A 27950-nucleotide genomic window follows, 5' to 3' on the forward strand; every position below is an offset into this window, starting at 1 on the left:
ACTATATGCAACAACTGAATTGACGCTTCTAAAAGCAACGCAGTTTAATCGAAGACTATGCACGCAGATAGGCTATCCATGCCCGTGCGCGTCTGTGTATTTAACGGCTACGCGCACGTCGTGCAGCCTTTTGCGCAGAAGTACTTGGTTACACAAGTTTGTATAGGTAATTATGTTGTAAATGCAATTGTCAAGCAGTTTGTGATGCATTTTGGAAACAGGAGATGAGCGCCTGTTCTAATGCGCCACCTGGCCCGTTCTCGAAGACTTACTTTTAGTCATTATTTGGGTAGTACACATATTCTGAATGCCTTCAGCAGAATTCAAATTAGCCATTTTAATCTAGATTAATTCCAAGATTTAATCTAGATTAAAAAAAATTAATCTATGCCCACCCCTAATTTTGATACATTTGCAGTAGAAATTTACAAAATATCTTCATGGAACATGATCTTTACCTAATATCCTAATGGTTTTTGCCATAAAAATTGACCCATACAATGCTACAAATATACCCATGCTAGTTATGACTTGTTTTATGGTCCAGGGTCACAAATATGAATTAGCAAATGACCAAGCTTGTGGTCAAAATCTTATTTTTCCATATTTTCACTCACTATTTCAATGGTTTTCTCATCCACAGGAACACCTTTTAACCAGCGTACCATAGCAGCATTGTGAGCATTATGGGGTGTAGGTTTAATATCTGTGGGAAAAGAATAAACATATTACACAATGGATACATAAACTGTAACTAATGTTACTGTCATGCTATTACTAAAAATGGGTCATTACCAAATGTACTGTTTCTAAAACACTTCCAGAACAGGGAGTATATCTATATGCATGAAAACGCAAGCCCTGAGGGTAAGGCATAAAATTGGGTTGGTTGAAATTGGGTAACAGTTATAAGCGATTACAGGGCGTGTTCTTCATGAGTTTCAAAAACTCATCTCAGTACTAAAGACAAGCAGTGGCATGTGGAGTGGATGTGAATAAATGTGACACATATCGCTCCACTGCCACACCTTTTGACTGCCTCAGGCGAGAACTTTCTCTCGTATGGAGGAAGACGTTTGCAAACAATTAAATACAGTGTTAACTTTAGAAGTTATAGTTGAGAAGACATGAGCAACCTGCAGCCGTAGATGCAGCCCTGACTTCCAGTGCATTGATGTGCCTTTGTTTGGTCTGAAGTGAGTTCCTCAGAAGCTCCTGGTATTCTTTCTCCTTTTCATTCAGCTGAATGAGCAACCTGGAACACAATGTGAACAATTCCCAGCAACATGAAAAAATTAGTGTGGTTTTCATCATTTATCGCCCTCTTGTGGCTAATAATAAATAAATAAATAAATAAATAAATAAATAAATATATATATATATATATATAAGCCCTGATAACTGCAATACTTTGATAAATGCTTGTTTATAGCTGTGGTTGTATCATTTTCAATGAATATACACAATATTTATTTATCTCTGATGAGTAGAAATTTTTATTTTACATAGACATTTATGATAAGAAAATTTTATCACTTTTGATCAATTTAATGCATCTTTGCTGAATAACAGTATTTTTTGTAAATTATAATTATTATAATTATTAAAAGTATTTTTACTTAACAAATAATAAAATTTAATTTAATTTAAAAAATGAAAATAAAATTAAATTAAATTTCTTTAACTTTTGCACTTTCATGTTCTGGGGTTAATTTTCAGGTTTTGGTTTGGGAAATTTTACTATATTATGATCACGTGAAAACTGTCTGGAAAACATTTATCATGCTCTCATTTTTCAAATGCCTTTTATCTTGGTTGACAAATATTCTATATAAACAAAAACATAATCAAAAAATATATCTATTTATAAATGAAATAAATAAATACAAATAAATGAAAATAAATACACATAAATAATCAATAAAAAAATAAATGAAATATCACATAATTATAAAATAAATAATAATTTAACTCTAAATAAATAAATAAATAATACTATTTTTAATAAAAAAGTATGTTTACTTAAACTATAAAATAAAATAACAAATTATTTAAAACAAATTATTAAAAAATATCCAATTATAAATGAATGAAATGAATAAAATAAATACAAATAAATGAAAATGAATACAAATAAAAAAAATAAATGAAATCACATAATTATAAAATAATTAAGTAATTTAATTATAAATAAATAACTAAATAAATATTTTTAACTTAAATTATTAAATTATGAAAATATTATACAAATTTATTACAGGTATGTTTACTTAAACAATAAAATAAAATAAAATTAAATTAAATAAACATTTCTTCAACTTTGGAACATTCATGTCTTTGGGGTTGTTTTGGGGATTTTAATATTTTTTTTCTATATTATGATAACATGAAAACTGTCTGGGAAACTTTTATCATGTTCTTATTCTTCAAATCTTGGTGGACAAATATTCTATTTTTTTTTTCTCAGAAAAAACAAACAAACAAATAATTAAATTTAAAAATAAATGAAAACATAATTTAAAAATACATATTTACAAATTAATGAAAATATGAATAAATGAAAATAAATACAAATAAATAATAATTAAAAATAAATAAAATCATGTAATTCTAAACTTAATTTTAAATAAATAACAACTATACAAATTATTAATTATTAAATAAATATCTACATTAATAATGTTATTTTTAAGAAATAAAATAAAATAAAATAAAATAAAATAAAAATTTCTTTAACTTTGGCACTTTCATGTCCTGGGGTTCATTTTCAGGGATTATTTTTGGGACTTAAATTTTTTTTTCTATATGAAGATCACATTAAACTTTTATCATGTCCTTATTTTTCCAATGTTTCCAAAGTTTTATGTTAGTGGTCATTGGTGAAATAATACAAATAATTAAAAAAATAAATAAATAAAAAAATAAATATAAATAAATATAAATATATATATATATATATATATATATATATATATATATATATATATATATATATAATAAATTATATTAATTAAATATATAATAAATTAATTAAATACGAATAAATATTATATATATTTTTTTATCTTAGTTAAAAAAAACTTAATTATAAATAAATACCTAAATAAATAATATTGAATAAATAAATTAATTAATTAATTATAAAAATATTATAAAAATATTAAAAATACAAAATTATTACTTAAAAATAAATACCTAAATGAATAATTTTTACTAACTAAAATAAAATAAAATAAAATATAAAATACTGACACCAAACTTTTTGAACGGTAGTGTACATTATATAAATATTTTATGCTTTAAACACTTGAAAAGATTTGGGAGAAACAAAGAGAGGAAAGGTTTTTAATACCTTCTGGACTCAAGCCGAAGTTCTGACAACTCCTTTGCAAGTGAAGAGTGGCTGGAGATGAATTCACTGGGCAGATTGTTGCACTTGTCGAAAACCTCTTCAGAATTTTGACTGATACCCGATTCCTCTTTGATCTTCTCGAGGGGGGTGACGGTTGATTGAGAATCATCAGCCTCCGTGGACTGTTCGGTTTCTGGAGAACTCTCCTCATTTTCAAACGATGACTGTAGTTGAAGCCTGAGCTCTGAAAAGGGATTTTAAGGGATGGCAATGAAGGTATGCTAGTTAACAGAAGATTCAGTGATGTAATAAAAGCACTGTTGTAATTGAAATGGTGTTTTATGCACCTGGGAGGAGAACCGTGATAGCATCTTGAACAGCCTGCCTCAGCAAGTTGTCCAACGCAAACATCCAATGAGGTTTTATCTGCTGTTTCCTCAGAACCTTCTTGACCTACAAACACAGAAGTCACATATGCAGTCAATATAAGATAATCAAGATAAGATTTATTAGTAAATAAACAAATACACTGTCGCTCAAATGTTTTAGATCAGTAAGATTTTGAATGTTTTTTGGAGAAGTCTTTTCTGCTCATCAAGGCTACGTTTATTTGATTAAAATACAGGAAAATCAGTAATATTGTGAAATAATATTGTAATTTATATTTTAATATTCTTTAAAATAGAATTTATTCCTGTGATGCAAAGCTGAATTTTAGGCAACTGATCCTTCAGAAATATTTTTAATTCTAATATGCTAATTTATTATCAATGTTGGAAACAGTTGTGCTCCTTATCATTTCTTTTTTTTTTTTTTTTGGAAACAGTGATATTTTTCAGGTTTTTCCATGTAAAACATAAAAAAAAAAAATAGAATTTTTTTTGTAACAATATACACCACCGTTCAATGTTTGGGGTCAGGAAATTTTTTTCTTTCTTTGAAAGAAATGAAATACTTTTATTCTGCAAGTATGTGTTAAATTCATAAAAAGTGAAGGACTTATATTGTTAGAAAAGATTTATATTTGAAATAAATGCTGTTCTTTTAAACTTTTTATTCATCAAAGAATCCTGAAAAAGTATCACAGTTTCCAAATAAATAAAATAAAATAAAATAAAATAAAATAAAAATATATGAAAAAAAATGTTTTTGAAGAAATACAAATAATTAAATTGAAAAAAAAAAAAAGAAATAATTATAAATTAATGAAATAAATACAAATAAATGAAAATAGTTAAAAATAAATAAAATAATGTAATTATAAAAGAAATAATAAATAAAAACATAAATGAATATTATTCTTTAATAAAAGAAATAATATGTATATAAATAAGCTACTAATGATGCTAAAAAAATCAGCTTTGCATCACAGGAGTAAAAATATATTTTAAGTATATTAAAATAGAAAACCACCATTTTAAATTGCAATATTATTTTACAATATTAGTGTTTTTTCTGTATTTTTAAATCAAATAAATGCAACCTTGATAAGCATAAAAGACTTCTTAAAAAAAAAAAACATTAAAATCGTACTGATCCCAAACTTTTGAATGGCAGTGTACATTTCTACATTTTTTAACTTTATAATTTTTAAAACTTAATTAAAAATAATTCATCAAAGAAATATATACAAATATTTAATGTATATAAATAAACAGAAAGAGGTTAGATAAGAAATGCAGACATTTTTTTAACAATTTAAAAATGGATTTTTCTATTAATTAATTAATATTTTTACAAATAGTTTATATTAGTTTTTTTAACAACCCCTCAGTATGTATAATAGTAATAATAATCATAATTGCCTTTTTAATAATTGCAAATGTTGCTACTTAACCCTTAGATATAGGCTTGACTGAAATAACGCAAACTGAAAGCAAAGAACATACTGCATCCTGGAAGCTAAAGAGCACCGCCTGCAGGCTGCTGAGCGGCACAGAGGAGTTCAGCAGGCTGGAGCGCAAAGTCAGGAGGCTGTTAGTCAGGTGTCTTTTGTCTGGAGAGCGGATGTTCTCTTTAAGGCAGCCAATCAGCTTGCTGATGTGATCTGACGTGATGCACGGCTCCTCCGCCTGTGAGACGGAATAAAAAGCAAATCTTAACCCATGCCTTAATTCAGAATCATTCAAGCATTTAAGAAAGGGCACTGGTGGTGTGACTGCATTCCACATCAAACATCTCCGGTGACACAGTAGTGTGTGAATGTACCTGAGGCAGTATTTCCTGTATGTTTTGAACTACATGGCTGATGTACTCAGTTAGGATCCTATGTAGTGTATCTCTCCGTTCACTGTCCTTTCTCAGCATGAACAGACCTAGATTTTCTCCAGAACCTGATGGGCTTGTGGTCATGTCTGCTTGAGGCTCATCTGGCACTCTGTCAACAGGAAATTCATATAGCATGAGGGCAAATAAGAGATTTCAAGTGGAAGTATATTTCACAATATATTCTCAGAATCTGGAAACTGATTCATTGACTCACAACAAAAAACTACTGGAGATGGGTGGACTTCCAGCCATGTTATTTCCTTTGAAAGCACGAGTGGCCCTTCTCACATCAAAAGAGGAGGATAATTCATTTTGTTCTGTACCTGCGTTCTCCACACGCAATGCAATGGGTACAGACATGCTCCTGTGAAAGTCTCCTACAACATAACGCCCAAATGAACTCAAAATTAAATATTTAATCCAATGATGTGTAAGTCATTATTCATAGGTTGGTATTTCTTCAGCTTCAGCACTTTCATGACCTGGGGTTAATTTTTAGGGATAACTTTTGGGATTCATTTTTTTTTTATTTCTATATGAAGATCATAGAAAAACTCTCTGGGAAACGTTTATAATGTCCTCATTTTTCAAATGCCATTAATCTTTTTTTCAGAACAAAATACAAATAATTAAATTGATAAATAAACAATAACAATTTAAAAAGATTTATTTATAAATGAATTAAATAAATACAAATGAATAAATATTAAACAATTAATAAAATCAAGTATAAAAATAATTATTTATAAATAACCATTTTTACCATTTATTTATTTATAAATATAGTACTTTAATTATAAATAACAAAATAAAGAAATATTTTTTGATAAAATCATTTAATTACAAAAAAAATGTATAAGTAAATAAATAATATTTTAATAAAAACTAATAATATTATTAAAACATAAAAATAATACAAAACGTCATGTAATTATAAAATAATTAAGTAATTTAAATTTCTAAATTATGAAAAGTTAGACAAATAAATATTAAAATATAATTTTATTATATATCATTTAAAATATTTGTTTATAAATTAATGAATAAAATACAAATAAACTAAAAAATACATAATTAAAAATAAATAAAATCATGTAATAAAAAAGTAAGTAATTTAACTACAAATAAATAATTAAAAATACTTTAATAATTTAATAATTAAATATTATATAAATTATTTAAAACATGTAATATTTAATGTAATATTTAAAATAATTAAATTACAAATAAATATAACTATAGAATTATAGTATTTTTAAAAATCATGTAATAATAGACTTTTTTAAAATCATGTTATTATAAAATAATTAATGAAATTACTAATAAAAAAATATAAATAAACAATATTATTTACCAAATAAATAATGAAAATATTATAAACGTTATTTTTAAAAAACCTCATGTAATTATAAAATAATTAAGTAATAAATTAATTATAAAGATATTATGAAATCATAAAAAAATAAATGTAATTATAAATTAAATAATTTAATTATAAATAAGCAAATAGATAATTTCATTATTAAAATATTATATAAATTATTTTAAAAAAATCTTAACTATAAAATAAATTACTTACAAATAAATATAACTAAATAAATATTATTTTACCAAATAAATAAATAATTAAATTATTTTTTCAATCATGTAATTGTAAAATACTCAAGTAATAAATAAATAACTAAATTATAAAAAGTAAATAAATAATTACATTATAAAAATTTAAAATTAGAAAAAATCATGCAATTATAAAATAAGCAATTCATTATAAAAACAATTTAACTAGGAAAATTAATAAATAACTAAATAAGTAATATTGTTTAAAAAAGTAAATAAAATAAATAAATAAAAATATTTATTAATCATGCAACTATAAAATAATTACATAATTTAATAATAAATAAACAACAAAATGAATATTTATTAATAAAATAATGTAATAATAAAATAATTATGTAATTTAATTATAAATAAACAACTAAATAAATATTATTTTAATAAAATTAAGTAATAAATTAGGAAAATATTATAAAATTATTTTTAAAATACTGTAATTTTAAAATAATTACAAAATTTAATTACAAATAAATAACTAAATAAATGTTATTTTTAATAATACTAATACTACTACTACTACTACTAATAATAATAATAATAATAATAATAATAATAATAAGTAAATAAATTCTGAAAATATTATAACATTATTTTAAAAATCATGTATTTATAAAATAATTACCTAATTTAATTATATATAAATAACTAAAGCAATATATTTTAATTAAAAAAAAAATAAACATATATAAAATTATAAAATAAATCATGTAATTATCAAATAATTAATTTAATTAACAAATAAATAAACTATAAAAAAAACCAATACTTTAAATAAATAAATAAATAAATAAATAAATAAAGTGGACATTAGTGGACCAAAAAAGTGTTTCTTTTTTAAAGGTCCACTGTGCCAGAAGTGGCCAAAGCTGAAGAAACACCCATATAAAGCTGTTGCTTTTAAAAAGTGTCAGAGATCCTAAGCCAAGGATTTATAGACGTGGTTGGACAAGCTCACCGGCAGGTTCTTTCAGAGTGTTGTCAGACTGAGGCTTTGCCCTCTTCCTGGGACTGCCCTTCAGAAAGCCATTCTTCAGAAGCTCTGAGGCTGTGGCTCTCTTGTCTGGGTTGGGTTCAAAGCAGCACATGATGAAGCCTTTAGCTTCCTCTGACATGCACTCCGGCACTGTAGGATGGATCTTAAACATGCCCACCTGCAAGGCGACAGTTACTCAGTAAACCTAATGGGACTCTTTGTAAGAGACATTCACATCTAGGCCTGAAACTCAAGCAAGTATGCAAACACAAGCATGTGTCAAAAAGCAATTCATAACAGCAGCAGTCTTTTCCACAATAGGCGCTATAGCAGACATAGTGTAAACTAGTGTGTCTTCCTCCTGCATACTAGTATTTTTCTAGCCTAACTATGACTCTAATATATATGCAATGAGCATGAAGTCAATTGGGAATGTGAGAATGGAATGTAAATAAACTTCACAGTCTATTTAACATGGTTATATAAGCATCAGCCTAAAATAACACTTACCTTAAACATGGCCGCTTGAGGACTTCCTAGCTCATGAAAGGGTGGCTTCCCTGTGGCCATTTCTATGATGGTGCAACCCAGAGACCAGATATCAGCCGGTTTGCCGTAGCCACGAGGACCTTGGTCGATAATCTCTGGAGCCATGTACTGCAGAGTGCCTGTGGCCGAATGAATCACGAGGAGTTTGAAAAGCAAACATGCAAGAGTACATAATGTAATGTGAGAAGTTTGCACTAAGAGACTCACCTGTGAATGTCTCTGTACATGGATTGATTCCTGCTAGTCTCTTAGAGGTGCCAAAATCTGAGATCTTGAGCAATCCGCTGTATGTATTTATCAAAACATTATCACCCTGGTGAGATAGAAAGTAATGGCATGTGATGAAAACAATTGCAGCTGATAGTCTGAAAGCAAAGGCAGTACTGTGATAAACTCATGCCTTGATATCTCTATGGACGATCTGATTATCGTGGAGATATTTCAGGCCTTCCAGAATCTGCTTGGTGTAGAAGACAACGGTCGCCTCATTATCTTTAAGAGGCCCCCACTTTGATCGTAAGAGAGAGGACAAACTTCCTGTGAAGCAAGAAAAAACAAGTGAATACATTTTAAAATGATACACTGTGTATCCACATGTACATAAATAAATATAAAATATATCATTTCAGAATGATCATGATGAATAGAACAGATAAATAATAGAAGAGATCATTCAATTATTTATTTTTTAATTTAAAATATAACCTTTGTATTTATGTTGTTTTAACACAATGCTCTATTTTAAATAATCTAAGGGTAAATTACTAAAAACGAAAAATGTCAATACACTACCGTTCTTACATCTGAGGGTTTTTTTTTTTAAACAAAGATACTTTTATTCAACAAGTACACATTAAACTAATCAAAAAAGGCCAGCAAAAACATTTTTTAACATAAAAAAGTTAAAAATATATATAATTAAAAATTTTCTATTCATAAAAAAAATCAGAAATTTTACCACAGTTTCTGCAAAAGTCTTAAGCAGCACAATTGTTTTCAACATTGATAATAATAAAAAGGGTTTCATGAGCATACGGAAATAGTTTCTGAAGGGTCATGTGACAGACTTCTAAAATATCTGCTGGAAAAAAGGTTTTGCAATCACAGGAATAAATTACATAATATATATATATATTATGAAACTATATAGAAAAAAGTTGTATTTCACAGTATTATTTACTATAAGGTGTCAGTTGTTAACATTAGTTAATGCATTAACTAACATGAGCAAACAATGATAATGCTAGTTAATGAAATAAATAATAAATAATTAATTAAACTAAAAAAATATTATAAAATTATATAAATAAAATAATTATAAAATTATTTAATTATAAATAAATAATTAATATTATTATTTTAAAAAATCAGTAAATAAATAATCAAATTACAAGAATGTTATAAAATTATAAAAAAAGCATGTAATTATAAAATAATTAAGCAATTTAATCATAATTAAATATATAATTTTTTAAAATAAGTAAATAGTTAAATTCTAAAAATATTGTAAAATTATAATCATAATAAATCATGTAATTTTAAAATAATTAAGCAACTGAATATTAAATAAATACAAAAATTAATAAGTAAATAAATAAATTATAAAAATATATTTGAAAAAAATCATAATTATAAAATAATTGTTATTTAATTATAAACAAATAATTAAGTCAATAAATAATTACATTATAAAAATAAATACTATAAATAAAGAAAAAAGCTAATAAAATGCTTTTAATAAGCATTGCTTAAAGGTTAGTGTGTAAATAAAAATTAATAAATCAATAAATATTGAAAAAAAAAATAAGTAAATCAATTATTCTATTATAAAAGTCATGTTAATTATAAAATAATAAATAATAAATATAAATAAATAACAAAATAATAATATTAAAAACAAATATGTAATAAAAAATAAAAGTTGTTCATTGTTCATGTTAGTTTACAGTGCATTAACTAATGTTAACAAACACATTGTGATTTTATTAATGCATTAGTAAATGCTGAAATTAACATTAACTAAGATTAACAAATGCTGTAGAAGTATTGTTCATTCTTAATGTTAACAACTTTTTTTTTTTATCATGAATACGTTCAGTTTTTAGGGTTTAACCATCTGAAAAAACTGAACATGCAAAAGTTGGTTTTTCATCTCTGTCACATTACAAACTGGCTTTCTGAATGCTGGCAAACAAAAGCTGGTCAAATATTAATAATATTTTAAGGAAGTATTTCACTACAAACTGCTCAACTTTTTTCATGACTCAGGATAGTCTATATATAGTCCTCATATAGGAGGCATAGGACCAAACACAAAATGAGTGTTACGTCACTGACACTTAAATAACTCTTAGGTGAATTCCCTGAACTGGTCTGTGCTGTTCAGTATAGCACATTTCAATTGTGCTCTCAACTAGAGAACTTCCCACACATGAAGATCACACACAACACACCCTTCCTTAGCACCAAGGATTTCTCAACAGGGTTTGCGAAAATCGTCATTTCCCCGTGTCATCAAAAAGGGAAAGTTAAAAGTTGAAGACAAAGAACAAAGCACGCCACACCTCCAGGAACCTCCTCCATGAAGATCTTGATGAAGCCATCCTCACTGACTGATCCCAAATACTGGACAATATTCCTGTGCTTCAACCTCTTGTGCAGGGCAATCTCCTCATGCAGCGGCTGGGAGTAGCTAAGAACCAGAATAAGAGACAAAAAAAAAGGAGACAAAAAGTAAATATTATGATCTAAGCTACGCAGTTCAGACCACAATAATAAGGGTTATATGGGCATATTTGGTTAAAACAGCTAAGTACAAGACTTGGACCACATAGAGAGAGGTCTACATCTGCTAACTGTCCATGTGAGAGCAGTTTAAACAAGCATTAGTCCTGCGGACAAACATCACTGGGCTGTCGGGACCTTTGAACATGGTCAGAGGTCAACAAACAAGCACTGGATTTCTACTGAAGCAGATCAACAATGTGTTTACACAGTTCAGAAATGCCTTAAAACTTCTAGTCAAGATTAAATATGAAGGTCATATCAATTATTTATTAATACATGTTCACTGTTTAATATATTACATTTGTAATATATTTTGTTAATATTTAATCATTATTATAATTATTTTTGTGGGGCAAAACTAAACATGTTTTAAGAGTTGTGAAACTTATAGCATATTTTCAGTATACGCTGTTATGTAACACAAAAGTTTAGGATCAGCAAGATTTTAAATGTTTTTAATGGAGTCTCTTTTGCTCATCAAATCTGTATTTATTTGATTAAAAATACAGGGAAAAAAAACAGTAAAATTGTCAAACATTATTGCAATTTCTAATATTGGTTTCCTATATTGATATACTTTAAAATAATTTATTTTTGTCACGCAGTAATGAATTTTCATCAGCCATTACTCCAGTCTTCAGTGCCACATGATCCTTCAGAAATCAATCTAATATGTTGATTTATTATGAATTTTGGAAACGGTTGTACTGCTTAATATTTTTTGGAACCTGTGATACTTTTTTCTTTGATTCTTTGATTCTTTGATGAATAAAAACGTTAAAAAAGAACAGCATTTATTCAAAATAGATTTTTTTTTCTAACAACGTATGTCTTTACTATCACTTTGTATATCTTTATCACACCCTTGCTGAATAAAACTATTAATTTTTTTTTTTTTTCTAAAAGGAAAGAAATTTCTAATCCCAAAAATAATTGACCCCAAACTTTTAACTAGATAAAACAAAATTTCTATTTTCATTGAACACTGTTCTTTTTAACTTTTTATTTATCAAAGAATCCTGAAAAAGTTTCACAGGTCCCAAAAAAGAAGCAGCACAACTTTTTTTCAACAACGATTATAAATCAGCTCATTACAATGATTTCTGAAGGATCGTGTAACACTGAAGACTGGAGGAATGATGCTGAAAATTTCGCTTTGTGTCACAGGAATAAATTATATTTTAAAGTAAAGAACATTAAACTGGAAACCTGCTATTTAAAATTGCAATAATATTTCACACACACACAAAAAAAAACGTTTGATCAAATATATCATCAGTCTTGATGAGCATTAGAAACTTCTTAAAAATAAAAACTTTAAAAAATCTTTTGAATGGCAGTGTGTGAAATTCTTTTATTTGATTCTTCATAATGCAACTCTGTTAAATGAAACAAACTTGCAGATGAACTGATAAGAAACGCATTCTGGAGAATGCTTTCCACTGGAAATATTGAAGCAATGGAAAAACAAGTTCATACGTGCTGTCCTTCTCTGGGATCTCTTTGATTGCGATGCGCACTTGATTGCTGAGGTCCCGTCCAGCGTACACCACTCCATAGGTTCCTTTTCCCAGCACCACCTTGTCTCCATTCTCATTCCTCTCATAAATGTACTGAAAGATAGGGGTTTTTTTAAATAAATTGTTACTTTTATTCATGAAGAATGCATTAAATTGATCAAAAGTGACAGCAAAGACATTTGTGACCACAAAACCAGTCATAAGCGTCAATTTTTTTAATAAATAAGCTTTTCATTCATGTATGGTTAGTTAGAATAGGACAAAATTTGGCCGAGATACAACTATTTGAAAATCTGGAATCTGAGGGTGCAAAAAAAAAATCTAAATATTGACAAAATCGCCATTAAAGTTGTGCAAATGAAGTTCTTAGCAATGCATTTTACTAATCAAAAATTAATTTTTGATAAATTTATGGTAATTTAGAAAATGTCTCAATGGAAAATGATCTTTACTTAATATCCTAATGATTTTTGGCATAAAAGAAAAATTTATAATATTGCTACAAATATACCCATGCTACCTAAGACTGGTTTTGTGGTCCAGGGTCACATTTATAATACTACAATAAAATATATTCAGAAAGAAAACAGAAATTTTAAATTGCAACAATATTCTACAATATTGCTGCTTTTATGGTATTTTTTAATCAAATAAATTATTTTGCAACCATAAGAAATTTCTTTCAAAAACATAAAAAACATACCAACCTCAAACGTTTGAACGGTAATATACATTTGATCAAATATTTGAAATTTTATTAAACAATGATTAAAGATGAAGCAAAAAGTTAGAAGAACAGTGCTTAAAGAACCCAACACTCGTAAAAAAAAAAAAATTGAAAAACTGTGTTTGCTAGGAAAAAGCATTACATTTCTCACCTAACTGCTATATTCAGCAAGTACTAAACTGGCACTAAAGATATGTGACAGCAGGAAGTAGGTTTAAATGTGGAGTTATGGAAATACTAAAGATAGTAAAAGAGGAAGACAATAGGGGGACATCATGTCATGTAGGGGTACCATATTCACAGTATTCAATGGAAAGCTGCCTTTGGAATAATCAACATTAAAGGAAATGTCAAGTGTCAAGTCACCATTATTTCCATATCAGCTTCACAGTAATAAACAGGAAAATAGCAGAATCAAATATGCAAAGTCATCTATGAAGACATGATATTCAGTTTTAACCAGCTCTAAAAGACAACAGTGTCGGGACATGAGAAATGAATCATCTAATTGGTTCATCAAAACTAAACAACTCAATAATATCATGTAATTCTACCATGAGTCCACATCAGCGGAAATCAGTTTAAGGGTTGTATATCAAGGATAAGATAGAAATAGCTGCTCAATCAACCAAGTGCACATTTTCACTCATGATGAGCATGATTACTAGCCTGAACAAACAATGAGAGGTTATATGATATTCATTGTGATTTTCGCTCACCTCTAAATCTCCTTCCTCTCCCCTGATTGGACTGGAATCTTCAACGGGACTTTCTGTGTGATGCAACAGAGAGTTCACCAAATCACAGAACCTGATAAGCAAGATGCAATTATAGGGTTTGAGAATATGTTCAATGAAAAAAAAAACCTCTTTCATTGTGACGCACGACATTTCAGCATTTCATGCAATTACACTTAAACATTTCACCACTACATAATTGCTTAATACTTAGTTCAGTGGAAGAATGACGAGTTTATAAAATTAGGTCAAATGTGACGTCCTGAACCTGATACAACAGAACGGAAAGTAATATGGCATGTATTTTACAGGCTGAATGAATAGCCTTAAACACCGATTAAAATATCAGATTATTCTTAAAACTAATTCACAGAACATAATCTTTGAAGAGCTCAGTCTCTGTCAAAACAATCATGACATTGGAGATCTTCCCTCATGTTGTCCTTGGCAGAGTGTTTGAGCAATGTGCCGATGGGAGGAGCTCACCCTTTACAATGAAGATCGCTGGGAAAGTACAACTGGAAATCATCGGAATTGTACAGGACATACAAGAAGCAGCTGCGCTCGTCAAACTTGGAGATGCTGCAAGAGCGGAATAAAAAGGATTCTTAATCACAAGCTGAAAAACCAATCACCAAAGATAATGGGTCAAGCCCTTTTACACTATTTGAAACGGATGCAAATAGAGCAACACTTGAAGGATTGGTTCACTCCCAGAATAAACATTTCCTGTTCATTTACTCACCGCCATATCATCCAAGATGTTAATGCCTTTCTTTCTTCAGTCAAAAAGAAATGAAGGTTTTTGAGGAAAATATTCCAGGATCTTTCTCCATTTAGTAGACTCCAATGGTGTCCAACGGGTTGAAGGTTCAAATTGACGTTTCAATGCCGCTTCAAAAGTCTCTGCATGATCCCAGCCGGGGAATAAGGGTCTTATCTAGCAAAACAATCTGTCATTAAAAAAAAATAGAAATTTATACACTTTTTAACCACAAATGCTCGTCTTGCATTAGACTGACCTTACGAATTGCGAAGTTGGAGGAGAAAATGAGATGCAGTTTTCTCCCTAATCGCACTTGTAGTTAAAAAGTATAGAAATGTGTATTTTGTCTAGAAAATGAGCGATCGTTTTGCAAGATAAGACCCAGATTTCTTTGCAGCTTTAAAGGGCTCTACACAGTTTCAACAATGAAACTCCAATCCAGACCTTCAACCCGCTGATCCCCGATGAAGTCCACTATATAAAGAAAATTAAAGAATGTTTTTCTAAAAAACCTTTATTTCTTTTCGAAGAAAGAAAGACATGAACATCTTGGATGACATTGTGGTGAGTATATGATCGGGAATTTTTTTATTCTGGATGTAAACTAATCCTTTAAAAAGTGAATTTTGAACGTTTAAAATGAAAAAGAATGTGTAATTTGTGTTATAAAAAGAAATGTGAAAGTTTCTTCAAATAATATACATCAAATATTATACTGAATAAAAAAAAGAAAGAAGATATACTAATTCTACCAGGAATACAAATCCCTCAAGAAAACTGTTTATGTAAAACTGAAATTATTTTTAAGTAGGGGTCAATCTGACCTTAAATATTAACATCTAGTGTCATTTGTTTTGCAACTTGAGCTCTAAACAACATGTCAGCTGCCCTAAGGGCTGGAAATGGGAATAAAAACAAAGAAAAAGAACAGAAAAAGACATATAGCTTTAAAGCTGGAAAGAGGATAACAGGCATCAACTAGGCTAAGCAACAATTGAGGACGTTTCAAAAAAAGACCTATTCAGCCAGAAAGAAATTAAGGTTTTTGAAGAAAACATTCCAGAATTTCTCTCAAATTGTAGTTTCAATGCAGCTTCAAAGGGCTCTACATGATCTCAGCCGAGGAATGAGGGTCTTATCTAGCAAAACGATTGTTCATTCTCTAAAAAAAAAAAATATATGTAAAAATGTATATGCTTTTTAACCACCAATGCTCGTCTTGCACTAGTTCAACCTCATGCATTATGTAATCATGCATGAGCATTTATGGTTAAAAAGTATAGAAATTTTAATTTTATTTAGAAAATGACAGATTGTTCCGCTAGATAAGACCCTTATTCCTCATCTGGGATCGTGTAAAGCCCTTTAAACTCGTGTTTGGACCTTCAACTCATTGGCCACCACTGAAGTCCACTATATGGAGAAAAATCCTGGAACGTTTTCCTCATTTCTTTTCAACTGAAGAAAGAAAGAGATGAACACCTTGGATGACATAGGAGTGAGTAAATTATCAAGAAATTTGTTTCCTGAAAGTGAACTAATCCTTTAAAAATTTTGACATTTTATAATTAAAATAAATAATTTGTTATTAAAAAGAAATGTGAATGTTTCTTTAAATAATGTCAACCAAATATCACACTGAATGAAAAAAAAAAAGAGGAAATACTAATTCCACCAGGAATACAAATCCCTCAAGGAGACTAAAACTGAAATTATTTTTAACTAGGGGTCAATCTGACCTTAAATATTAACATCCAGTGTCATTTGTTTTGCAACATTAGCTCTAAACAACATGTCAGCTGCCCTAAGGACTGGAAGTGGGAATAAAAGCAAAGAAAAAGAACAGAAAAAGAAACCGACCAACAGTTTAAAAGCTGGAAAACAGGCGTCAACTAGGCAAAGCAACAAGTGAGGAAGTTTCAAAAAAAGACCTATTCAGCCAAAACATTCCAGGATTTTTCTCCACATAGTGAATTACAATGAGGATCAATTGACACTAGACACTGTCACTAGACAAGACCCTTATTCCTCATCTGGTATCATGTAGTGCCCTTTAAAGCTGCATTGAAACTGCAATTTGGACCTTCAACCTGCTGGCTCTAACTGAAGTCCACTATATGGAGAAAAATCCTGTAATGTTTTCCTTAAAAACATTTCTTTTTGACTGAAGAAAGAAAGACATGAACATGTCAGTGAGTAAATTATCAAGAAATTTGTATTCTGAAAGTTAACTAATCCTTTAAAAAGTGAATTTTGACATTTTAAAATTAAAATTAAAAAGAACAAGTAAATGGTTTTTAAAAAGAAATGTGAAAGTTTCTTCAAATAATGTCAACCATTAAATAAAAAAAAGAAATACTAATTCCACCAGGAATACAAATCCCTTAAGGAGGCTATTTATCTAAAACTGAAATTATTTTTTAATCTAACCTTATATATATTAACATCCGGTGTCATTTTTTGCAACATGAGCTCAAAACAAGAGGTCAACTGCCCTCAGGGCAGGAATAATAGGGAAAAAAAACAGAAAGTAAAAGAACAGAAAGAGACACCGACCTATAACTTAAAAGCTGGAAAGAGGATAACAGGCGTCAACCAGGCTAAGCAACAAGTGAGGAAGTTTCAAAAAAAGACCTATTCAGAGAAAGTCGCTGGGCTGTGGCCAAAACAGAGCAGCCCTAGTGGGACTATAAACCGCTCCAAGCTTGGAAATGGAAAACAGAAAAAAAAAATGGAAATGGAAATGACAGTATTCCCACAAGCGCACAGTACCTTACTCCACGAATCGCAGATGCTGGGAAAGTCCACTCATGAAGACCTTTCTGGGAAAGCCAAATAAAGCACATTACACTCCCACAGACATGTACACAATGTTGAATATTACAGCCTAAAGCTGCAGGTCACTCATACCACCCTCCATCATGTGAAATGATGCCTATCTATCACATAAATTATTTAATAACATGGAAACTCCACTGCATAACAACATACTGCAGCCTGCACAAAAGCATTGAGCGAAAAGCATCAAGGAGCCAAGGGTGTTTACCTCCAGTGGAGTGACGTATCTCAGCTGAACCGTACGACTGTCATCTTCTTCGCTTACGCTTATTATACTAGGTTGGAAGATTTTAGTGGGCTCTAGAATCAGAACCTAAAAAAAGATGTATCATTTGGGTTGGTTTATGTTCTCCACCTTTTTGGACTTTCCCTTAATTGTTGTTGGAGCTAAGTGAAACAAGCTGTCTTTTGGGCAGTAATGTAAAAGAAGAAGAAGTCTTACCGGGCAACGCGCTGTGGAAACAGTAGGCTTGCATGCCTGCACCATTAACTCCATCCAAAAGTCCACAGTTTCCTGTTTCGGATAACTGACATCTCGGGGTTTGGCAAACTGCTTGTATAGTATATACGTCTCCATGATGGATGCAACATACCTGTTTTGAAGGAGAAATCACCTTGCATTAATAATATTGTGATAACGCTATTCATGACTAATTTAAACCTTAATGTTTGCTATTACAGTCAATCTGCCCAATTATATTTAATTTCTCAATTATATTAAATTATATTAATTTACACTACCAGTCAAAAGTTTAACAGTAAGTTTTTTTTTTTGCTGTTTAAGAAACATTTATTATTATTATCAAATCAGTTGAGTAAATTTTTTCAGGATTCTTTGATGTATAGAAAGATCCAAAGATCAGCATTTATCTGAAATTAAAACTTTTGTAACATCATACACTATACCATTTAAAAGTTTTTTTTTAAGAATTTATAGATATTAATACTTTTATTTAGCAAGGATGCTTTGTGATGATAAAGACATTTACAATGTTACAAAAGATTTCTATTTCAGATCAGTTCTGCTCTTCTGAACTTTCAATTCACCAAAGAAACCTGAAAAAAAATTAAAATAATAATAATAAATGTTTTTGAGCCGCAAATCAGACTATCAGATTGATTTCTGAAGAATCATGTGACTGGAGTAATGATGGTGAAAATTCAGCTTTGAAATCACAGGAATAAATGACATTTTAAAGTATATTAAAATAGAAAACAGTTATTTTAAAAAGTAAAAAAATATTTTAAAATTTGACTGTTTTTGCTGTACTTCGAAACAAACAATGCAGGTTTGGGGAGTAGAAGAGATTTCTTTAAAAAAAAACATAAAAAAATCTTGCTGTTCAAAAACTTTGGACTTGTAGTGTATATTAAATATTTCACATAATGTATTGATTACTTAATCTGCAAATTGTTTACTTAAAAAATTAATAAAATAATAAATTATGGCCTAGTCCTTTCTTGCACAAGGGGTATTACTTAAGATATAACTTAGGGCTTTCAAAAAAGTTTGAAATTAATTTAGAAACTCACTTTTAGTTTTTAAAATATTGAACATAAAATATACTTTTTTTTAAATTAAGGTAAATCATTTGAATTTTTTTCAGTAATGGGAATAACTTAAATAAATTGAAACATGAAACTGCTTCAACTACCTTAATAAACCAAAATCAACATGGGTAACTATTCACTTCCTTTACTCACCACATTGGCGCATTGAGCCTGTAGAGTTTCTCAGAAGCTTCTACGACCTTCTTGTGCTCATTGGCCAAGATCCCAGCTCCCAGATAAAAACCCACATCCCAGTAGTCCTGCATCTTCTCTAGACTGCCTTTCCTGCCAAGCAGGCTACTGAGTGTGACACCTGCAAAATGCACCAAGAACACCATAACTCAAAAATAAATAAAAAAATCTGCCTTCGCATAGGCATTTCATGTTTAAAAAGCAGGAAACATGCTTGTAAAGTGTGAAAGCAAGGCAATACCTGTTTTACCACCTCAAACTGTTACTTTCTCACATATTCTATACACATACTATGTGTCATCATCATGCATTCATGTTCAATGCCTCAAGCATCTGGATCATACAAGTAGGCCACTAAATCTCTCATTTCTATACAGTAGCCTGCTATACAGAAAAATCAATGCAATAGCTAACAAAGCACTACTGTACATAATATGTAGAGCAAATCATGACCCATCCCACTGTTTAAAGTGCTCACAACCAGTGAAGCTAAATGAGGGACACACAAACACACCGATTTTCCGCAGTTCAATAGAGGTGTCGAATTCATGGCCAGCAGCTATCAGGAGCACAACGTTATTGATTCCAGAGTGCAAAGTCGGTTCAATCTCAAAGGCCTTGCCATACCTGCAGGACAAATATAGAGAAATTAAGAGAAATTAGCATTACCACAAACACCTAAACACAGCATGATTGCATCTCTGCTTGAACCACGATGATCCAATTTGCACAAATATGTATTTGTTTAATTCATTCAATTAAGAAATAAATAACACATTGACAGGCCTAGTCTTTCCTTGCACGAAGGGTATTACTTTTTAAAATGAAACTTAGGGCTTTAAAAAAAATAATCAGGAAACAATTCTCACTTTATTTTTTAATTACTAAAAATTAATTGTAAAAAATATTGTACAAAAAATATAGACTTCTTGAAATTAAGGAAAATCGTTTTAAAAACCATTTAAACATTTTTTATTAAAAATTGTTTTCTCTTATTTTTAGTGAAAGAAAATATCTGAACGTAATTTATACCAAACAAATGTACTTGAGAAGCAAAACTGTATTTATTTATTTTTTTGTCTCAGGGAATATATTAGTGAATTAATAATTTTTTTTTACCCCATTGCTCTTTTTTGTGTTTTTGTTTGAAACGTAAATCTACAAAATTTAATAAGATTTATATTTGAAAAAATATATAATTTTATTTTCTTACCCCACTGTGGAAATATTTGCGTTTGTTTTTTATGTTTAAAGCATAAATCTACAAATTTGCATAAACCCAGAAAAAAAATATTTAAAAAATAATTATTTGAAAATATATATTTTCTGACAAGTTTTAATATCCTTTTTTTTTTTTTTAAATAAATGGATCTTGTTTTAAGGTTATTTGCATATTTGTCCTGGTAAGCAAAACAAAAATACTGACCAGTGGAAAACACTAAATAAATAAATGAAAAATAAATACATTTTTTATAATTAAATTTGCATTTTCTTTTTTTTTACCCTACTGTGGAAATGTTTGTTATTTGTTGTTTGGTGCATAAATCTACAAAATTTTTAAAAAATGTACAAGAAGTTAATATCTCATGCAGTTTTGTTTTTTAATTAATGCATATTTGTACTGAAAAAGAAAATAGCAGAAATACTGACCAGTTTTTGGAAACCTGTGCAAACCACTGGATGAATCAATAAAAAATAAGTATTTTTTTTATTATTACAGTTTTTATTTTCTTACCCTACTGTGGAAATATTGTTATTTGTTGTTTGATGCATAAATCTATACAATTTTGTAATGTTTATATTTAAAAAAAAAATTAAAAATGTTATCTTTTATTATTAAATGTTTATTTTCTTACGCCATTGTATAAATATTTGTTATTTGTTTAAAAAAAAAACGTTTTCCTTTTATTATATACAAAATTAAGTAATTATTTGAAAAAAAAAAAAGTCTTAATATCTTATGCAGTTTTGGTTTTTAAATAAATGTATCCTTTTTTCAGTTTATTTGCATATTTGTACTGGAAAGCAAGACAAAAATACTGACCATTTTTTTTAACCATGTGCAAACCATTGGATCATTATCTGTTATTTGCATTATTTCAGAACAGATGCTGTCCTACCATAGCACCACACAGTTGCACATTTATAAATGTGTGCAACAAAAATAAAGCTCAATAGTCCGGATTGGTAATTTGTACTGACTCACCAGTAACATGCTTGATCTCTGCTGTGTGTGTCTTTGAAGCCTGAGCTCAGGAACATGTCCTTGTAGATGCGCCCGCACAGGCAGTACACATCCGAGGCCACGGTGCACCCCGATTCCACAATTGGTAAAATGAGCTTTAAAGCCTTGGCACGATCGCCAGGATGATTCCTCCTTTAAACACAATTTAAAAGGTTTTGTAGGAAACAATATTAATGCTTTCTCAAATAAATGTTTAAAACAAAGTTTACCTGTTCAATGCAAATATAAACTGAAACTTAATATTCTGATGTGATGTCACCATGCACATGGGCAAATTATTCAAGGTCTCCACCAGATTTATGATGGCGTCGTAGTCCTTGAATCACATGGAGAAAGAGAGTTCAGTTTCAATAAATTATTCACACACTTGGCTGGCACTTCTAATATTTCACAACAATTGTCAAATATTCTTGCGTATTCCTCCGGAATAATTCCTTCCTTTTTAAATAATCAAATTAAAAGCTCAGGATGAAAATCTTAAAGAACAGCATGCAATTTCTTAATGTTTGCTATATCTCATCTCATCTCTAGATCTTATTAATGGTTAAACAGATTCAGGTTCGTATCACAGCAACAATCAAAACATTCACACAAAGAATTATAGCACAAAAGTGCATTCAACCGCAACAATACAACAATGCTGCCTAAGCTATCGTTCATATGTAACTCTAGTAACTCACTGGGATGTCCCGGTAAGATAGCAGGAGGCTCATAACAATATCTGGACTCAGAAGCTCCACCGAGTCCAGACGCTTCTGAATCCGGCCCAGCTCTTGACTCAGGGCCTGTCCGGTGAAGTGCTCTCGAGCCAGACGGATCTCCCTGCGGATTGCTTCGTGAAGGTATTCGCTGCGAGGCGAGAGTTGGTTAAATGTTAATTCAGACAATATGAACCTTTACCAGCTGACATCCAGGAAAAGAAAAGTGGTTCTACCTAGAATGAATGTGAACACTTTCCAGCAACTTGACCAGTCGATCCACCAGAGGGGTCAGCAGGGATTCGATTTTAAAGCTGGAATGAAGGAAATCTTTGATGCCCCTCATCAGTGTGGCATCAGAGGCAAATACTTTACCTTGTGGTGACACCATGTAGGGAATGAAAGTGTAGCTCCCACATTGCTCCTAAAATGAAGAATACAGAAGACCAAACACATGATATAGGATTGGCAGGTTGCCACAAAGATGGTCACTTAGTACCTATATATCAGGTACAACATTTGAAGTGGATCAAAAAAGTTAATTAAAGTTGTCTTTAAACTTTGATGAAAGGTTTTGATCCACTTTAAATGTTGACTAGTGTACAAATGCGTATTTTATGTAGTAGCAGTTTGTGTGTGTTAGTTTCAAACATGTAGTTAAAAAGGTAAGTTGCAATTTTATTTGTAAATACTATCTACTATCCAAATAGTGCCTAAAATATCAATATCATCATATTTTGCAATATCGGTTGCTAAACGTGATATGTCAAACTGTGTTTTTAGAATACGTTTTTTTCTTATTCGTCTTATTTGAAGAATAAATCTACTTAAGTTAAGTGGTGTTTGTTATAGAGGTCGACCGATATTGGTTTTTACCGATACCGATAGCTAGGTTGGACCACACTGGCCGATACCGATTAATTAACCGATAGTTTTTGAAAATAGATACTGAACGGCAACTAAAATACTGCTCTGCTAGTTTTAAAAAAGTAATAAACCATACTTTTGTAAATTAATAAAAATATTAATTTTAATTATATATTGATCATTAAAGTTATTTCATAGTTCATTAATGTTAACAAAATAACACCCTAACAAGGAACAACACTTCTATTCTACAGCTTTCATCAATCTTAGTTGATGTTACAAATGGGCTCATTGTAAAGTGTTATTTCATATTAACAGTAGGGGTGGGAATCTTTACATTTTAACAATATGTAAAATTGCAGTTTCTATGCTTTTTGTTTATATTTGGAATCTCTGTATGTTAGTACTGCCGTATTAAAATTAAGATTCAATTTAATTACGATTTTCAATAACAACTAAATATAACCATGCATCACATTCTCAGTTTTCAATATTACTGCACATGGCTACATTTTCATATACATTTTATATAATTTATTTTGAGCAAAATTTACTTTATTTTTTATTATAAGCAGGCTACTTTTAACCAATTACTTATTTAAAATAAGTGTTCTTTAAGTATCCAAAAGTTAACAGACAATAGTTATTTTTTCCTTTCGTTTGATTACTGATGAGATCATTGACAGTGATGCACAGATCTATTTCGATATATCAGATGCCCTGCTCTGAAAACATAACTGACTGTGTGTACATCAGTTTCGTATAAAAGTATTCGAAATGGCAAGTGCATTTAACCGCATCTGCAATCGAGCTTTTTAGGACGAACAAACACAAATTGCAAGTGAAAGTCTGTCAGAGCGCGAGTTTTGTGCATCTAATATACTGCATTACAAACGGCAGAAATGAAGGCACATGTAAAGTAAAAAACTGCGTGTGGAAGCACGCACTGTCAAGCAATGCACACGAGTCTCACAGTGCAAATTCTGTGCAATGAAGCCAGCCGCGTTTCAGGCGCTCACGCGTGCCATATGCGGGGAAAAACACAAGCTCCTTGAAGAGAGGGTTGCGATGCATTGGATGCAACGCTGCGTTGCGCGGACAACTCGCAGGTATCTAACACACACAGGATGCGTCGTGTAGTTCAAGCAGAAATCTAAAACAGTTGATTTAATCACCAAATGGGCAAATGTTTACTTCAAGAATGATCAAAAAAGCGGCAAAGATTAGTTTAAACAACAGATCAAACGGAAAGAGAAAGTACGATCTATATTGTTGTAACCATTTAAGAAAATGTGTTATCTGTTTTACATAAATGTTTAAATATTATTTGTTTGTGTTTTGTTTCAGTTTAATCTGTTAATTACGAAAGAAGTGTGTGTAATTTGTAAATGTCATAAAGGACGTGGTATGAATTGGACGGCAATATGCCGGGAGAATTGGAGAGGGTCAGACACAATTGTTGACCACTTCCACCTTTTTATTTGTGGAAAATCCCTTTTTAAACGAATTTCGTTTTGTATAATTTTTATCTTAATTTTGAATACAAATTTTTGTTGATCAGTTATTAAAATCAAGTAAGAACAAGGAAAATTGCATTGTGAAATAAAGTGCGTAACAAGATGCAAACCTACCATGCTTCCGCGGCCTGAAGAAAAGGCTAAAACATAAATTATAGCTCTATATGAAGCATACAGACTTTATTAGAGCTACAGAAATACGAATTTATAACTTAAATGCACAATCTTCCAGCAGGGTCAAGCCTTTATAAACATTAACAACAATTTGGGACAGATATGTAATGTAAAACTGTGAATGGCGTGCTGTGGCACAGCAGGATTCTGTAGGCTGAATGAACACATTTTGCTTTCTCACATCAAGTCTTTAAATCTGCAATTTTGCTGGCTACAAATATGACCAACTGGATATAAATCAATGCAAATATATGGTAACAATCCTGACATTTAACATTGGTGTCTGACTTAACCTCTCATACTCTATGACAGCGGAGTGGAGCGTGAGCCGCTTCAGCAAAGAAGCAATCCGGAAAAACTATCGGCATGGATTTTTGCCGATAACGGATAGTTCAGCCAATCAACTATCGGTGCCGATTAATCGGCAAAACCGATACATCGGTCGACCTCTAGTTTGTTATCATAAAAATATATATATATTTTATCTATATACACACTGCTGTTCAAAAGTTTGGGATCAGTATGAAGTTTAATGTTTTTTAAAGACGTCTCTTATGCTCATCAAGGCTGCATTACGTGATCCAAAATACACGTTTGGTTATTTTAATATATTTTAAAATAAAATTTATTCCTGTGATGCAAAGATGAATTTGCATGATTCTTTGATGAATAAAAAGTTAAAAAGAACAGCATTTATATTTAACAATATAAGTCTTGGCGATCACTTTTGATCAATTTAACACATCCTTGCTAAATAAAAATATTACTTCTTTCAAAAAAATATAGAATAAAAATATACTGACCACAAACTTTTAAACGGTAGTTTATAATGTTACAAAATAATTTTATTTTAAATAAATGCCGTTCATTTAACTTTATTTATTAAAGAATCCTGAAAAAAGTATAATGTGTTCCAACAAAATATTAAGCAGCACAAGTGTTTTCAACACTGATAATAAATCAGCATATTAGAATGATTTCAAAAGGATCATGTGACACATAAGACAGAAGTAAATTCAGCTTTGCATCACAGGAATAAATTACATTTTAAAATATATTCACATATAAAACAGTTAACTTAAATTGAAATAATACACAATATTAATATTTTTTCTGGATTTTTAATTTTAAAAATGCAGTCTTGATGAGCATAAGAAACGTCTTTAAAAACATTTAAATTTTACTGATCCCAAATTCTTATTAAAAACAATTGTTATTTTTTTTACTGGAAAGCAACACACTCACATTTGTATTATTTTATTTAGAACAAGGGTATTTTCAGTAAATGCATAATTTTATATAAAAAAAAAATGTGGCACATTGCAACCAAAATACTGGTTTGATATTTATGTTTTGGTTTCCAAGTATTTAAGGTTTGTGTCTATACGGAAACTGAAATTCAAAAATAGACACACTGAGAAATATTCAATGGAATAGAACGTGTGACAACTAGCCCCCGTGTACTTCATGGATACTTTCGAAAACAGTCTTGCACTGTCTAACTGAAGTGTGTTTTTGTGTGCACCTTGTCTCACCTTTACAACTTGAAGATCATCTTCTCGTTTGTTACAGTAAAGGATGACATTATTGGTCATACTGAAACTCTCTCTGACACCCAGGTGATAGAACAGAGACGGCTGGCAGATAGTGTTGTTCATCTCCACCACGACAACATCTAAACAAACAGTTGAAATAACAACCGCTTACAAATGCACTTTGGAAATATTCCTGAAATCCCAGATATGTGCGTGCTGCAACTTGCCTGCGTTGTAGAAAGTGTCCAGAATTTCAGTGGTGCCCAGCGCAATGCGCTCGAAAGAAATGCTCTTGAGCACCGCATGCGCGTCTGCGCAGGCTTCTTTAAGACATGTCAGTGAAAGATTCGCCTCAGTTTGAGGCACAGACCGGTCATCAACGACGATATACACCACTGATAAAGCCCTGGTCCGACTGCGCGGAGATATTACGCCTTTATTCCCGCCGCTGATTTCGAGAGCCAGAGGATCCTGCCATAAACTTCCAGCTGAAACTCGTACGGGATCCTTTCTCTTGGTGTCGTGCAGGCTCATGCGCCTGCGTTCAGTCGTATACATTTTGTAGGTCGAAAATAGGGCCTAGCTAATTAAAAAAACATCCTGTGATTGCGTCCTCGGCATGCCTTCACTATGGCGTAAAAGTATTCCTGTAGTTTTTTCCAGGTAAGACTCTGAGGAGGATCCTTTTCGACGCGCCCTCCTCCGGTTCCCCGCCCTCCTCGTGTCGCTCCACAGCTGTGCGACCTCTGCCTGCAACACGCCTACCACTACATCCGCGGCTTGCTCAATATCTGTGTCTGTCTTTGTTTTGAAACAGTTTTGCTCTTTGTGGTATACATAAAATTCACTTACTCACTTACGAAAAAAAGTAGCACTTTACAATAAGGTTCATTAGTTAACATTAGTACAGTAGTTAACATGAACTAAGAATAAACAATACTAATCTTAGTTATTTTCAGCATTTACTAATGCATTAATAAAATCACAAGTTGTGTTTGTTAACATCAGTTAATGCACTGTGAATTAACATGAACAAA

General features: G+C 30.3%; 1 protein-coding gene across 1 annotated transcript; it reads right to left on the reverse strand.

Moving 5' to 3' along the window:
- Positions 1–593: 593 nt before the first annotated feature.
- LOC141343161 (mitogen-activated protein kinase kinase kinase 5-like) lies at positions 594–27544 on the reverse strand. Its single transcript, XM_073847763.1, has 26 exons — positions 27141–27544; positions 26914–27053; positions 23057–23244; positions 22803–22971; positions 22332–22438; positions 22084–22254; positions 20392–20504; positions 19839–19998; positions 18577–18727; positions 18343–18447; positions 18069–18118; positions 15017–15112; positions 14513–14603; positions 13026–13159; positions 11324–11451; positions 9160–9296; positions 8967–9072; positions 8721–8878; positions 8193–8388; positions 5835–5997; positions 5561–5729; positions 5242–5424; positions 3700–3805; positions 3353–3596; positions 1137–1255; positions 594–706 (listed from the first exon to the last, which is right to left on the reverse strand). The coding sequence occupies exons 1-26, from the start codon at positions 27469–27471 to the stop codon at positions 594–596; spliced, it is 3828 nt and encodes a 1275-aa protein (XP_073703864.1). The 5' UTR covers positions 27472–27544.
- Positions 27545–27950: the final 406 nt, after the last annotated feature.

This window comes from Garra rufa, chromosome 9 (assembly GCF_049309525.1).
Source record: "Garra rufa chromosome 9, GarRuf1.0, whole genome shotgun sequence".
NCBI classification, from domain to species: Eukaryota; Metazoa; Chordata; class Actinopteri; order Cypriniformes; family Cyprinidae; genus Garra; species Garra rufa.